The 16,142-nt window shown below is 30.7% G+C and overlaps 2 protein-coding genes across 2 annotated transcripts; one reads left to right on the top strand and one right to left on the bottom strand.

The window, feature by feature from the left end:
- The first annotated feature begins 8,807 nt into the window (after positions 1–8,807).
- LOC114177707 (exocyst complex component EXO70B1) lies at positions 8,808–11,297 on the top strand. The gene has a single exon (XM_028063183.1). It carries the CDS (start codon positions 9,000–9,002, stop codon positions 10,989–10,991), a length of 1,992 nt encoding a protein of 663 aa, XP_027918984.1. The 5' UTR covers positions 8,808–8,999; the 3' UTR covers positions 10,992–11,297.
- Positions 11,298–12,830: 1,533 nt separating this feature from the next.
- Positions 12,831–15,706, bottom strand: LOC114179358 (SNF1-related protein kinase regulatory subunit gamma-1). Its single transcript, XM_028065680.1, has 6 exons — positions 15,458–15,706; positions 15,003–15,175; positions 14,180–14,359; positions 13,780–14,055; positions 13,496–13,659; positions 12,831–13,403 (listed from the first exon to the last, which is right to left on the bottom strand). The coding sequence occupies exons 1-6, from the start codon at positions 15,627–15,629 to the stop codon at positions 13,106–13,108; spliced, it is 1,263 nt and encodes a 420-aa protein (XP_027921481.1). The 5' UTR covers positions 15,630–15,706; the 3' UTR covers positions 12,831–13,105.
- Between the last annotated feature and the right edge of the window lie 436 nt (positions 15,707–16,142).

Genomic DNA, 16,142 nt, shown 5'->3' on the forward strand with positions numbered 1-16,142 from the left:
GATGCAATTATCATCTTACAATAATTTTTAGAGTTGAATTAGGCTTAAGCCAACTTCTAACATGGTATCAGAGTCAAATTAGAGTCTTACCTAGCGAATTTTATTAGACATAGTTCCACGCGATATCGTTAGATATTTTCGAATACATGTACCCACCACCATCGATTTAATGAGTTTTGAGTTTTTAAGATATTTTGGAGAGAAAGAATTCACATTCATTCATCTTTTAAAATGAAAAGGTTAATTTTTTTTTCTCGTAACGAAAAATTATAATTGGTTCATATTTATAACTTAATTTTGTTTAGTACTCTTACATTCAAAATTTAATCTTTCATTTTTAACGATGTTAAATTTTATTTCAACTGATAATCGAAGTTTCAGTTTTCTTACACGTAAAACGATATCTGTGCTATAGGTTATAAATGTGAATACTATACCACTCTAAGTCATAATATTATTTTGACTAGGATTTCGTACGCTTCTTAAAGAAAAGGAAGTTGTAATATTTTTTATTAAATTGGAAGAAGAAAACAAGTCAAATAACACGCTAAGTGGTATTTAATTTAAAATAAATAAAACAATACATAAAATCTAACTAAATAAATTTTCAGCCAAAACATTTATCTTTTAAACAATACTAATATTTCTATTTCTATTTTATTTTCTATTACTTTCATCCTTTATTAAGTAAGTCTATTTTTTCACTAAAAATTACCACAAAAAGCAATATTTATCGAAATGCACGCAACGAAGTAAAACGGGAATGAATACAATAATAAGAATTAAAAACTAAAATAATAAATTAATCTAAGCCTGGAAATGAATATGCTGTGCGGTGCGGATAAAATTTCAAATAGATGCTTCATTTTTCATTATTTTTTTAAAACATAATAAATATGTTATAATAAACATGAATGAATTATTTAACATCATGAAATATATATTAATTTAAAAGGTTTCCACACTTAAGGTTTTATTTTTTAATTTTAAATAAAAATGAATTGAAGAGAAAAGTAAAAATATCATTATTAATAATGAAAAAATAGTATATTAAATAAAAATAAATAAATAAAATATAATTTATAAAATGAAAGAAAAATTAAAGACATAAACATTTTTGTTGATATTGTGAGCCAAAACTATTTGGATTGATTAGAAAAAATAATATAAAAAACTCAAGAAAGTTATTCTACCAGAAATTGAAAAATAAAATAAGATGTGAACATAAGATTGAAATAGACCCTTGACCAACAAGTTGGTTGATTAATAAAATGAGATCAAATAACTTTCGATCAATCAATCAAAGGTCAACTCCTAGTTAAATATTAATTATATTATACTTAAAATTAAAAGCTTCAGATCCATTTTGCTTTGCATGTTTCAATGAATTCAGTGATTAATCTGTTTGACCGGATCAACTCGGTCCTCAAAATATCACGCACTTTCTCAAATGTGCTTTCACACTTCAATTTTCAGGATCTGAAACTTTCTAAATTTGAATTCATTCCAATACCAAATACTCGATTTTTATTTTAAAGCATTGCAAAAAGTATTGATTAAGTAATGATAATAAATCTTTATTAAAAATTATAGTATAAAGAATTAAAAATTTGGTGAATCTATTTTGAGGATATTTTCAACGACTTTTTAATTTGACTTGTAGTTTTTCACAGATATGGGTTAACAGTTTACACATATTTTTTATATATGTGTTGAAATTAAAACCAAAAACAGAAAAGCGAAACAACTGTTGACATTTGTCCAAGGAATTTTAATACGAAATTGGAAAGAATAAATATTAATCATTATATATTGATATAAATAATTAAAATTAATATATATATTGACATATCTTCATCAAAAATTTGGAAGGAATTAAAATAATATACTTAAAATTCATATATTTAATCATTGTCTACTAATATAACAAAAAAATATATAATTTAATATTGATATTCTTTGTATGTTTCTTATAAAGATGATAATTTTGAAGTTATATTTGATATGGAACCCATTTTAAATAAGATTTCTAATTTTATCTCTTTCACTCATTGGATATTCTCATATTTGATAACATTTTCCTGGGATATGGAATAAGTTTTAAAGGATTAATATAAAACTTTTTACATGTAATTTTTTTAATATTAAGAAAGGATTCTTCTAATTCAACCATTGGATCCTTAGTATCATGCTTGCTTAAAAAATATGCACGAAGAAGGAAGTAAATATGTGTTGTTTTTATCTTCACGAATATTTTTCCTTTCATTATTAAAAATGAATATATTATTTTATTATTTATCGATGTACCTATTTAAAAAATAAATAAGACTATAGAATAATTTATCAAAATTTAATCGAAAATTGAAAAATGTAATTTCTATGATAATCAAGTCACATTTAAAAAATAGTTATGAAAAAAATACACAATACACGATACATAACTTTTCCTTTTATATTCATAAAAAAAAATCATGAGACGAAAAAAATATTAAATATCAAACTAATATTTTAAGATACAAAGTTACCTTTTGTATCTTTAAAAATGGAAGAGAACTGATGAGAGTAGAAAAAATAAATTTGTCTAGCTTTCTATTTAAAAAAAAACAAAAGAAGATAAGAGTAAAAGATTAATACAATAAAACAATAAAAGACAATAAAAAAATCTCAATAAATTTTATTTTTCTCTATTATATTTAATTGTTTATTAACGTTAAGTATTATATTTTATAAATAAAAATATATCTAAAACATTTATTTTTAAAAATTTTAAAAATAAATATATATTTTAAAAAATTAAAAATTTTGGGAGACCATGACTGACCGTAGAGACCTATTAAGATTAAATAACACTTATGTGAGAATGAAGAATGTGATTAAATTTTACAATTATACATAAATGGTTTAAAGTAATTGTGATTTTATTAAGATTAAAGAACACTTGTGTGAGAATGAAGGATGTGATTAAATTTTACAATTATACATAAATGGTTTAAAGTAATTGTGATTTTAAAGTTCAGTTCTGAAAAAATAATAATAATAATCAAAGATTCCACTAAAATAATTCGTAACTATACTTCGCATATAAACTAGGTTAGGGGAATAAGTGATTTTGGAATGTAAAAATGAGTTTTAATATGGTAATAATTAGTTTATAATTTATGAGTTGTTGAACGATTGAAATTTTGCAAATTGTATCATTGTTACTTGCATTTAATTGAAAGTTAAATTGTTTGAGTGAGTTTGATTGTAATGGTGTTCCTGGATTGTTAGCAATAATGTAAAGTTGATTTCGTAATTGTTGTATGTTCAAAATGTTAAAATAGGCAATGATACTTTAAGTAGAGTTATAAATGGGATGCATATTTGAGTTTTATTTTTATCTATGTGAAATTATTTATGAATGTTAATTTACTTATTTAAAGCAAGGTCCAGTCCACTATTTTTTTTTCTTCGTATATTAATTATATGGAATAAATAGAAATATATAAATTTGGTTTAATTATTCGAATAGTATTCATTTTGGTAGAGGTGTGTCAATCAAGTACCTACTTTTAAAAAAGTGTCAATTGCATCCCACATTTTAAAAAAGTAAGTGCTTCAATTATGTCCCTTTCAGACAGAGTTGAGTTGACTAACGTTATTAACAACCTGTCATATGTGGTTTTTTTTTATTAAAAAAATAAATAAATTTCTTTAAAAAAATATATAAAAAAAATGTCACGTGTCATGTCCCTGTGTGTGTCATATGGCATTGTGACATTGCAATGCCACGTGTCAGTGTCACTATCAGATGTTATTATGTTGATTTCGATTTAGTCTCCATATATGTCTTTTTGTTTCAATTTAATACCTACTTATGTGTATCTGATTCAATTTTGACCTAATTTTTTTAATAATTAAAATCCATTTTTTATAAAATTAAAAGTAATTAAGTATAAAATTGTTATAAAAAAATAAGTATTTGATATTTATATTAAAATTTATTGGTAAAAGTCATTTTATTAAGTCATTTTCAATAAATAAAAAATTAGTATAACATTCATACAAATATAAATTTTGGTTAAAAATTAGTAAGAGACAATATTGTTATATTTTGGAAAAAAAATAAGAATTAACAAAACATGAATACTTAATAAAAAATTAATTAATATAGTAATATGTTAAAAAATCGTTTTTAATAAACAATATTAGTATAACATATATACAAATAATAAATTTGGTCTGAAATTGAGAGAAACAATATAAATTTTAGTACTTAATTTTGTAAAAATATTTATACTTAATTAGTTTTAATTTTATAAAAAGTGGATTACAAAAATATTTTAATTATTAAAAAAAAATCGGACAAAATTGAATCATATATACATAAGTAGGTACTAAATTGAAACAAAAAGGCATATATGGTGACTAAATCGAAATCAACACAAATGGTATATGATAGTGACACTGACACGTGGCAATGACAATGCCACGTGTCACACAGGAACCTGACATGTGGCATTTTTATTTTTTTTCAAAAAATAAAAAAAAATATTTTTTTTTTAAAAACTAAAAAAAATCACAGACTGACACGTGACACGTCGTTAACTGTGTTAGTTAACTCCGTCTGAATGAGACCTAATTGAAACACTTTTTTAAAAGGTGAGATGCAAACATTTTTTTAGAAGTGGATACCAGATTGACACACCTCTACCAAAGTAAGTATTATCCGAGTAATTAAACCTAAAATTTATTTGTATTAATATTTTATTGATTCATTTAATTTGTTATGTACTTAAATATCAAATTTTTTTATCTAAGTTTATATTTTAAAGAGTTGTTATTAAATAATTTTTTTTTATTATTTTTAATATATATATATATATATATATATATATATATATATATATATATATATATATATATATATATATTTGTAGATTATCCATGAATACTTGTGTATTAAAAAATCCATGAATAGTTATTCACAATATCCAATAACAAGATAGATAATAGGACAACTTTTTTTAGACGAAATGAATAGTTGATAAACACTATCCACAATTGACCCATCCAGTGTCATTGTATTCGCAAATGTAGTATTCAATTTAGTAAAACTAGTTAAATTAATGTTGCAAAATAAGTTGAGATTTGACGCTCCTATGCATGTTTAGGTGTATGAGGTGAGTTGTTAGTCATGAAATTGTTAATAAAGTTAATTATTTAAAATATTATCGATAACCTAAATCAAGTAGATAAAAATGTTTAGCGGTGAAAACTTAATAAAAATTCTTACATGAGTAGTGTAAAATTCTATCATAATTGACACAAGGTATCAAATTAAGATAGAAAGTGTTAAGTATTTTTTTAGTTTCTAAATGTTGACGTAAAACTAGAATTCATTTTTCTCTTAAATTTTGATAAGTTCTGGTACTAAAACTTAAAAAATTAATGGATATAATATTTTTAATTTAATTATGTTACTTGTTATTTACTTGTCTAATGTGTTTTATGTTAATATTTGAGTTTTTTAGACGGTTTGACACATTTTTGTTTTAATGTCCGTTGAAAAATATTTTTGACACATCAAAACAATTTAACTTAATTAGGTTAAAAAGACTTTATTCATTTAATTTTAAGATTTGAGGATCAAAATATTTAAAAAATTTGGACAAAGAAGAATTTCAATTTCATATAAAAATTCAATGACTAAAAACACAATTAAGTCAGATCAAAATTATAATTTTAATCTTCAAATGAACCTTCATACTAATTTAGGTATTAATATCAACTTTATACAAAGCTGTTAAATTTTAAAATTTGTGTTAGTAACTCTTATGTATTTCATAAAACAAATAAGACCTTAAATTTTATACAGTAATTTTCAAAATCTTGATTGGTTTTTTTTATTTGCTTACTTATATTTTATTTTATAATTGTAGTGATTATAATACATAAATAAATTTACCTGTCGAAGACAATAAAATTAATTATTTAGGTAACAATTAATTTAGAAGTCACATATAAAGTATTTTTAATAAACTACAAAATGGAAATTATTTATGTTGATAATATATATTAAAAGTAAGTATTTAATATATATATATATATATATATATATATATATAAAATTATAAAATGACATATAATAATTAGCGTTCGTCATTCGTTAATGATTTAAAAAATGTTAGTCAAAACCATCACATTGAACAAAATTGATGAATATTATGACCAAATTGAAAAAAAAAAATACAACCAAATTGAAAAAATTGAACAAAAATTATGATCAAAACAATATTGAAGTCAAATTATATTATAATTTGGCAAAAGTATATAATGATGTAGGTAAAATAAGAAAAAAACTTATATACAATTTGTTAATGTTTTGTTTTTCTAATTGAAGTAATTAATACATGACATAATTGAACGAGACACGTCAAAACAATTAAATATATTAACTTAAAACATTATTTATTATCATAAATATATTTTTTAATGTTAATAATTGTTTTCGAGAATTTAATTTTAATAGTTAAATTATTAGTATTACTTAAATTAAATCAATTACATAAAGTTCTTTCTTAATAGAGTTAGCAAACACATGTTCTTCCATCTATCTAGGGTATTTTACTCTAATATTTACATACAAGATTAATTTGATGTAGAAATTATTTATGTTGTGAGTTATTCTAACATAAACACTTAAAGAATTCGATATCTTTTTCACTTGAATTTCAATTAGGATTTCGTGTATGTCCAACTAATATACTCCGTTTTGTTTGTTTGTGGATTTTAATAACGATGAAAGGAAAACAAAAACACAATGAATGAAGTATGAATTAAGATGGCGAATCAAGAAATGATGTATATGGAGGTGACAATAAATAGATACATGGATTGCAATGAAATGTAAATAATGCAAAATAAACTGCATATATTAAATTATCAAGAAAAGTAAAGAAACTTGTAAAATAAATAAATAAAATCGGTGATCCAAATCCAATACCAGATTAATTATTTTTCATGTATGGGACATTCTCACAATGTATTATTGTTCCCACGATTTGTTGTCACCCAAAAATATAAAATTAACCTATTTATATATTCTATCACTCCCTTAACCGTTAAGATACATGTCAAGTCATTTTATAACTGTCCTAAAAAATTCTCATAACAGTTTTAGAGTCCACACATCTTGAATGGTGAAGATATATTATACATGTCATTGTAGTGGTTGTTGTCTTATCCTTTTTTTCAATTTGTTTCGATTCTCTATTTTGATTATCCTTTATGAATCAATGTTAGTTATATTGTTTCCGCTATTCTCTTTCAATAATCTAATAAGGTTTAAATAGTCAACTTCTAACTAGATATATATTCGTCTTATGACATCCATCTCTTATTTAGAGCAGGAGATGTCATGAATCCCTCAAATTTTTCAAGTTTTTAAAATTTATATATTGAGATTATTTTTTAAATTTAAAATTATATTTACTACATATTAAGAATTGGTGAAAATTAAATTATATATCTTTTATTTTTTTCATAAAACATAATATTTAATGTTAATAAATAAATATAATAAAAAATAAAATTATTTATTAAAATATTCTTTTTCTTTTTATTATTATGATGTGACTTTCTCACATATTATAGTCATCTTTCATTTTTACTTGTTTTTTTTGTTTGTGAAGAAAAAAAAATTAAACACAAACTCATTATTTAATTTTAATTTAATAGTTAGCATTATTTTTTTTTATCTAAATCTTTATACATTATTTTTCATAAATATAAAAAAAATATATTATGTATTTTTTTATAACCATCTTTTAACCATAGCTTTATTATCGTATTTTTAATTTAAGTCTCTTTTTCTCGTTAACTGGAAAAAACCAGGTTTTAGTAATATTAATTTAGTTTGGCTAGATCAATAATATTTTAAAATTTAAATCAAATTAATACGAACGAATGGGTTTTAATAAATAATTTTTAGTCTTGATTTAAGCTGGAACGAATTAAACCCATTGATACTACTTAATACCGGGTGATTTTCCAAATCTCTTTTGTTCAAGTCCCAAAAAATACCCTTTGAATGAAAACGATTTAAATTAATGGCAAATTACTGGGACTTTGAAGAAGAATGGTCTGCCTCAAATTAATCATATCAGGAGAAATATCCTGGTTCAAACATTTTTTTCTTAAACTCCTATTTATTTAAAGGACAGAAAGTAAGATAAAAAATACATTTAAATTAAAAAAAAAGGAAAAAGGATTATTGTTCAACGTTCATATTTTAGTTGTTTTAACTAAATTAATATATCATTTTCCGTGATATATTGTTAACAATGTTTTCCTCTAACAGTCATCCTTAGATTACTGTTAAACCTTTCAATATAGTTGTTTTAGATTCGTACATGTGTTTTCTCACTTTAATCAAATGAGTATTGTTAAAATAAGTTTTGACAAATGTTTAAACTCAAACAGTTTACAATTATAACTGTGATAGATATAATTAATTATTGAAATTTGGAGAAGGGTTGAAAAAGAGGATTTTGGATGTAGAAGAGAGGCATGGTGATTGGTGAGCTTATTAAAAAAAGAGAAAGGGGTTGTTTGTTTACCCAAATATGAACCAAGATCGTAAAAACCCCACAAAGTCCACAGCGTGATTAGCAAGGTCCTCACTCTCTAACTCCAACTATGCCGGCTAAAACTGCTTTTTTCTTCCCTTATTTTCTGTCTCCCCAAACACTCCGCAACAACACAAAAAATAAAAAATAAAAAATGGAAAATAAAAAATAGAAATAAATAAAATTCTGACATATCCGAGAATAATGCTCACCAGCATATCTTCCTTTCCCTTTTCCTTTCCCCTTTCCCTTCTCACTCCAACAATTCTCTGACTCCAAACTCTTCACTCCAACCCTTCTCCGCTCACACACACACACACACACACAAGAAAAAAGAAACTCAACAAATAAATATAGAAAAACCCTAAAACCGTTTTGGTGGAGGAAAACATGGCCACCACCACCACAAGTCTTGGCGGCGGCGCCGGCGGAGATGACCGCGTCCTAGCCACGGCTCAGCAGATCGTGAAGAGTCTCAGAGCCGCCAAAGAGGATCGCGAAGACATGCTTCTGATCTTTTCCACCTTCGATAACCGACTCTCCGGCATCTCCGACCTAATAAACGGCGACGATTCCAAATCCTCCGAAGAGGAGGAACTCGACCGCTTCGAAGCCGCGGAGAAAGTGATTCTCGCTGACGCATCTCTCTCCGAGGAGCCTTCTCGTCAATCCACTTCTCTCTTCAACCCTCCGAACAATCCCGCGGAGTACTTTTCCGCGGTTGACGAGATCATCCACTGGATGGAGCAGTTTTCGATCGCGCCACCGTCCTCCGCCGTCGGACGCACAGGGCCCGCCATCGTGGACCGGGCGGAGAACGCGATTCAGCTTGCGATGTCGCGACTGGAGGACGAGATGCGGCACGTGCTGATTTGCAACACGATCCCGCTCGACGCCATGAGCCGCTACGGTTCGATCAGGAGGGTTTCGCTCTCGTTCGGTTCGCACGACAGCGCCATCGACGATACCCTAGAGAGCTTCGGTGAGGTCGGCTCGAGTCGCTTCCACGAGCGAGGCGCGAGCCTTGGCGACGATTTGTTCGTCGATTTGGTTCGTCCCGAAGCGGTTCAGGATCTCAGGGAAATTATCGATCGCATGGTTAGGTCTGGTTATGAAAGAGAGTGTCTTCAGGTTTATAGCAGTGTCCGTCGCGACGCTCTGGATGAGTGTTTAGTCATTCTGGGTGTTGAGCGGTTGAGTATTGAAGAGGTTCAGAGGGTTGAGTGGAGAAGTTTGGATGAGAAGATGAAGAATTGGGTTCAGGCTGTGAAGGTTGCTGTTGGGGTTTTGTTGAGTGGTGAGAAGAGGCTGTGTGATAGTTTGTTCGGGGATTTGGATGATTTGAAGGAGATTTGTTTCAATGAGACTGCTAAGGGGTGTGTTATGCAGTTGCTGAATTTTGGCGAGGCTATTTCGATTTGTAAGCGCTCGCCGGAAAAGCTGTTTCGGATTTTGGACATGTATGAGGCTCTGAGGGATGCCATGCCTGATTTGCAGGCCATGGTTTCGGATGAGTTTGTGATTGGTGAGGCCAATGGAGTGCTGAGTGGACTTGGTGAGGCTGCCAAAGGAACTTTTGCTGAGTTTGAGAATTGCATTAGGAATGAAACTTCCAAGAAGCCAGTCATAACTGGGGATGTTCACCCGCTGCCTCGATATGTCATGAATTACCTCAAGTTGCTTGTGGATTATGGTGACCCCATGGATTCGCTTTTGGAGATTAGCGAGGAGGATCTCCATCGGTTTAAAAATGATCTTGGTGGTGATGGTTCGCAGTTGGAGGCCATGACGCCCTTGGGGCAGCGGATTCTGTTGCTCATGTCCGAGCTTGAGTATAATCTTGAGGAGAAGTCGAGGCTTTATGAAGATAGTGCTATGCAGCAGGTGTTTTTGATGAACAATCTGTATTACCTAGTGCGGAAAGTGAAGGACTCGGATCTTGGGAAGGTCTTGGGGGATAATTGGATTCGGAAACGACGTGGTCAGATAAGGCAGTATGCTACAGGGTATCTCAGAGCCTCTTGGAGCAGGGCCTTGTCTTGTTTGAAGGATGAAGGGATTGGAGGGAGCTCTAATAATGCGTCGAAGATGGCTTTGAAGGAGAGATTCAAAAGCTTCAATGCCTGCTTTGAAGAAATTTATAGGATCCAGACTGCTTGGAAGGTACCGGATGATCAGCTTCGAGAGGAGCTGCGGATATCTATATCGGAGAAGGTGATTCCTGCATATCGCTCTTTTGTGGGTAGGTTTAGGAGTCAGTTAGAGGGAAGGCATGCGGGGAAATACATCAAGTATACACCAGAGGATCTAGAGACCTATCTATTAGATTTATTTGAAGGATCCCCTGCTGTATTGCATCACATAAGGAGGAAAAGTACATAGTACATTATAAGATCTTTTAGCAGGTGAACTCATTTTATGAGGATTACTTGAAAATGGTTTCCTGTGTCATGTGTATTTCTATTTGGATGGGTCTTTGTTTTACAGGTCTTAATGTTAGAATGGGATTTTGTGAAATTCAAGTCTTCTCCTGGGCCCATCCCTCAACAACCAAAAAAGATTTTTTTTTTTCATGCGAATTCTGTAATATCTTTTGTATATAGTGTCTCATACAGGTTATCTATGTTGTTTATACTTGTTCAAACAGTACACTCATTAGCTATCATAAATTCAGACCATTTGTATTTACGTATCTGCAGTTTGCATAATTGCGGCTTTTTTTATAATCAAAGGACATTGATTTTTTTTTACCAGGTAGTTTGGTATGATGTTTAGCTGATGGTAATCGATTTGAGGAAATATAATAAGGTAGTTGTAGTAACTGGATCTACTCAAGATTAATAGGGGCTCATGGGAAGCTTGCATAATGTTGTCAATGATCCAAGAAGATTGATAGTTGGAATTTATGCATTAGCAATTATTTGAATGATATTCTCAGTTCATTTTAATCTCACTATCTTTCAACACCTGACAGCACTTTAAGATGCTGCGATTTTACCCCTTTCTAAGCAATACTTGGGACGGGCTTAATTCAAATCTTAATTCGTAGCTCCAGCCATGCCGATATGCTACTTTGCCGTTACCTTTTGCAGAAAAAGGTATATCATATTTACTTGGAAATCTTGTCATGTTTGCTTGCGGTTTTACCAGCTAGAGATTGTTGTATGCTCTTTGCATCTGCATTTTCATTCAGGAAAATAAAAATGAAAGGCTTCTGTGCCTACCATATTCTTTGATGGATGAATTATGCATAAAATTGATATAACATGTTTTCTGTGAGGAAAGAAATGGTTCCGTTTCTGTCTTGTTGGACTCATGATCTGGGTAAGAAACTCTGCACGGTGAGAACTGAGGAGGCATGATATGGTGATGGCGTATCTACCTGTCCGCATCTTAGCTAAGCCACTAGTCACATTTAGCAGCAACAGAGTTGTGTCTTAATTTGTTTAACGTATCACGGGGAAACGTTAACGCTACGTTTATTTAGTTTTTTCATCATTTTCCGCGCGTCATTGATGCAGTATCATTCGGACCAAGTCTATATTGATAAGTGATGAAAGGAGTAGGATTTGACTAATTTAGTATATGATTTTGTCATCATGTATTTATGGCTAAAGAATCATTAAATCTATAAATTATAAACTTCTTTAAAATATATTAGTAATATGAAGTATCATACTTATTTTTTTTGTTCTTATTTAGTATGTAGAAATTTTTCTTTAGATTAAAAGGTGCGTTTTAAAAAAAATGGCAACTAAACGCCTATGATTCTAACAGTATTCGTGTATCCTTGTTTTCTAATTAACAGTTTATAATTTTATTTTCTCTTTTTGTTGTGGTACCATTCACTCAAGAGTCTGGGTTGAAAAGGATTGGAAGGGGAGGGACAATTTCAATGCAACTTTTCCACAATATAGTTAGCTATCTTCTCGTGCGTCAAACTTTTCTCTGTTTTTGTCAACTTTTTACGTCAAACACGACGGATGCAAAACAAGAAGTCCCAACTATTGGATTTGTTGGTAAGAGCATCACAAGCCACAGAAGCTCCAAATCAACCTCAAGATGAATGAGTTGGTTCACTGTGATTGGTTACAAACCATTCGTTTACTTAGTCACCAGTTATTTATTACGGTTCTTTATGCCCAATGACCTCGTTTTGGTTATCTATATAAGCACAATGCCAACTTTTTAAGCCCAGAGGTGAAGAGAAAGACAACACAATTTTAAAGTAAAAAAGAAGAAAAAAACTTATGGTTACTTACACTCACCCCAGAATTTACAATACACACAATCTCACTCTAATACTCACTTAATAAAACGGATACAAGTAACTTGCAAAAACTGCCTACAACTTATACAAAGACCCAAGTACACGTCTTGAGCCCTTAAGAGAGCCACATAGGTCTTTTTCACTTTTACTAAAATAATTTATTTCCAAAAAATAAAAGAAAACCTCGGTGCAGTAGGTTATTTCTCCATTGACACCTTGCCTATTATTAAACTCTGGTATTTGCAGGCAGAGGAAGAACACCATCAAAGAAATCACCAAAATAGCCACGGGGTTCGTGTACTAGTCTTGAGATGATGTCTCTTAGTGTGATTAGTCCTTGCAGATCCCCATCATTGTCCACCACATACACCCTATGAATCTTCTCTTGATCCAGCAGTTGAATCAACTCTTTGATTGTACAGTCCTCTCTGCATGTAACATATTCACTTACCATTGGGAACGCGTTTTTGTTCTTCTCCAAGTAACTTCTAACCGCTGTCAGGAAATCCTTTACTGTAATAGCTCTGTTATAATAGTGTGTAAGTAATGGTACAAAAACTCAGTTTAACAAACTCTTTCTGTCAGATTCAATTCATAACATAACACACATACATACCTATAATCATGGTATATTTCCGGAGCATTTAGCAAGAATTGAACATCTCGCAAGCTTATATTACCAACTGCCTTTCCGCTATCTCTCTCAATTACAGGCACCGCTCCAACCCTCTTTTTTCTCATTACTTTAAATGCTTGAAGGACTGGTTCATCCTCATAAACCTGAAAAAAGAAATAGCCCATTGTGAAGTTCATCAAAATCAACACGCTTGCTATTTTATGTGCTAACGTAATCCAGTTCAATCAATTGATGATGACCTTCAACTTAAGATAGGATCACACCTTTATGATCTGATCTGGTGTAACCAGGGGAAGACCAACTTCAGATATTTTCTTGGTTCCCCAACTTTCAAACCACTGAAGTCCAGCGCATTCTGCCAGCATATGAATCACGGCAGATTGTGAAATAATCTTATCGATTGTACCAGAGCCTAAATCCAACACAGGGACACTCTTCATCTTGTACTTCGAAAGCAGCAAGAGCATGGTTAGAAATGAGTTTGATCTCTCCAAAGCAAGAAATGGGGCCCAGCGGAATGTCCCTGCAATGTCACGAACCTGTTTGCTAAAATGTTAGCTAGTGAAATAAACAAGATTAATCAAATTGAGTATGTAGCTAGAATAAGAAGCACTTGAAAGAAATGATTTTTGTTTGATATTGTAAAGGCAGAAGATATATTACCGTGGTATTCTTATAAAGTTCAGATGAAGTAAGATCCAAAAAAAAGTTTCCTGCAGTTGTTGCAGCAGATCCAAGGCCTAAGGCTTCAAGTTCTAGAGCAAAACTCAGTCCATTAGCTGCAGCTGCAATAGCCTTTGCACTGGTTGGAGTAGAAGGACTCATTGGAGATGCAGGTTCAGACTGTCAAGAGTACAGTGACATAGGCTTAGTGTGAAAATGAGACATCAAAGAAAATAGTGATTTCAGTCTAGCATTATGTGAAAATAATTACTCTGTTATGTCAAAATTGCACTAACTTAAGTCTAGCATTACTACAGTTATATTCTCTTGATTGAAAAATTACATCTACTTTTCTTAGTTTATGTATTATTTTTTGACACCGTGATATTTCAATATTTACACATATCTTCCCTATTTTTTCGGCATAAACCATACACATGGTGACCTTCAAAATTCAATATATAGAGGTATAAGGAAGGTGGTTTTTCAATGAAAGAAAGGCATAAATGTAATCATCCATAGCCTCAAAGGAGGTCAGTTTGATTACCCCTTTTTACTCATTTCACCTTTCAAATGTTCCATTATTTTTTTTTAAAAACACCATTAGGCATAATAACAATCAAATCATCATTCAACAAAAAGAAAAAACACCACTTATCACACACTAAACTGTCCATTTGTACCAGACCCAATAGTAATAATACTAGATTCAATTTGATATACTTTGAATTGAATAAAGCATAAAATACAAAAATGACAGTAACTTCCAGATTAATATGTGTGCATCAATTAATTGAATTGGTATGTAATATGTCCAACAAACCTGATGCAAGATCCATACAACAATCCCAGCAAACTCGACAATTCCGATGTATCTGTCAATCCAACTAGCATCTTCAGGAGCATCAACATCCACCACAGGTGCACTGAAAACGTTGTGTCGTGCCAGTTTCATAACAGCTTCGGCCAACGTGGCGTCTGATTTGATCTCAATCTCTGATCACAAAATAAAATTTACACGTTGAGAACTACACCAAAAGACACAAAGAAACAAAAAATAGCAGATACCATAACATGAACAAGATGAAAAAATAAGCCTCACTCAAATGATCAGATAGTTTACACTTCACAATCTAAAATATATTTATCTTGGGTGTCAAGTCAATTTTCATCTGGGTGGAATCAAAATCACTTCTTTCTTCGTTTTTCAATCACCCTTCACGTTCTTTTGATGATGAAAGACGAATATGTTCATAAAAGTGACGTAGAGATAGGTACCTTGGTTTGAAGGAGCCAAAGGAAACGCAGAGACAGGGATGCTTTCAAAACAAGCGTTGAGCTTCTCGGTAGGACTTAGTTGTGCCTCTTGAACGTCCCAAAGATCCTCAACTCGCATACCCAATTTCGCTTCTGGGCTCCGAGGACTCTCTCCCATTGTTGCCATTGCCATTTCTCTTTTTCTTTCTCTCTCTTTCTTTCTCTACTGCACTGACAAGCTTATAACATCTCTATTCTCTAACACATTCCCATAATAATTAACTGAAAAATAGGATCAAAAAATCTACCACGGAGTCACAGACTACTTCCCTACACCTTATACCTTCACCGTTAGATTTTAATACTTAACGATGAGCGTGGACTCTGGTAAGATCGTACGGACACGATTGTGTTACACATTGTGCGCGATGCATTGTAGTGGTCAACGTGATGGTTATCTTGCCCTCACTGTTCGCTATGCTTATCCAAATTTGCATTATTTATTGAAACACATCCTTGTCCGGTTTTTACTGTGGGCCACGAAAGCGTTTGCCGCGCTAATGTGCGCTGGGAGGGTTTTGCGCGCCCACAGAATTGAGTGTTGTTGAAAATGCGTGCTGCTGATTAATTATTTGTGATCAGAACCTACCACAATGTTGAGGACAAAACATTTGTTGATTGTAAATGACATTAATCATTGATTGGG

This window comes from Vigna unguiculata, chromosome 3 (genome assembly GCF_004118075.2).
Source record: "Vigna unguiculata cultivar IT97K-499-35 chromosome 3, ASM411807v1, whole genome shotgun sequence".
Classification (NCBI taxonomy): domain Eukaryota; kingdom Viridiplantae; phylum Streptophyta; class Magnoliopsida; order Fabales; family Fabaceae; genus Vigna; species Vigna unguiculata.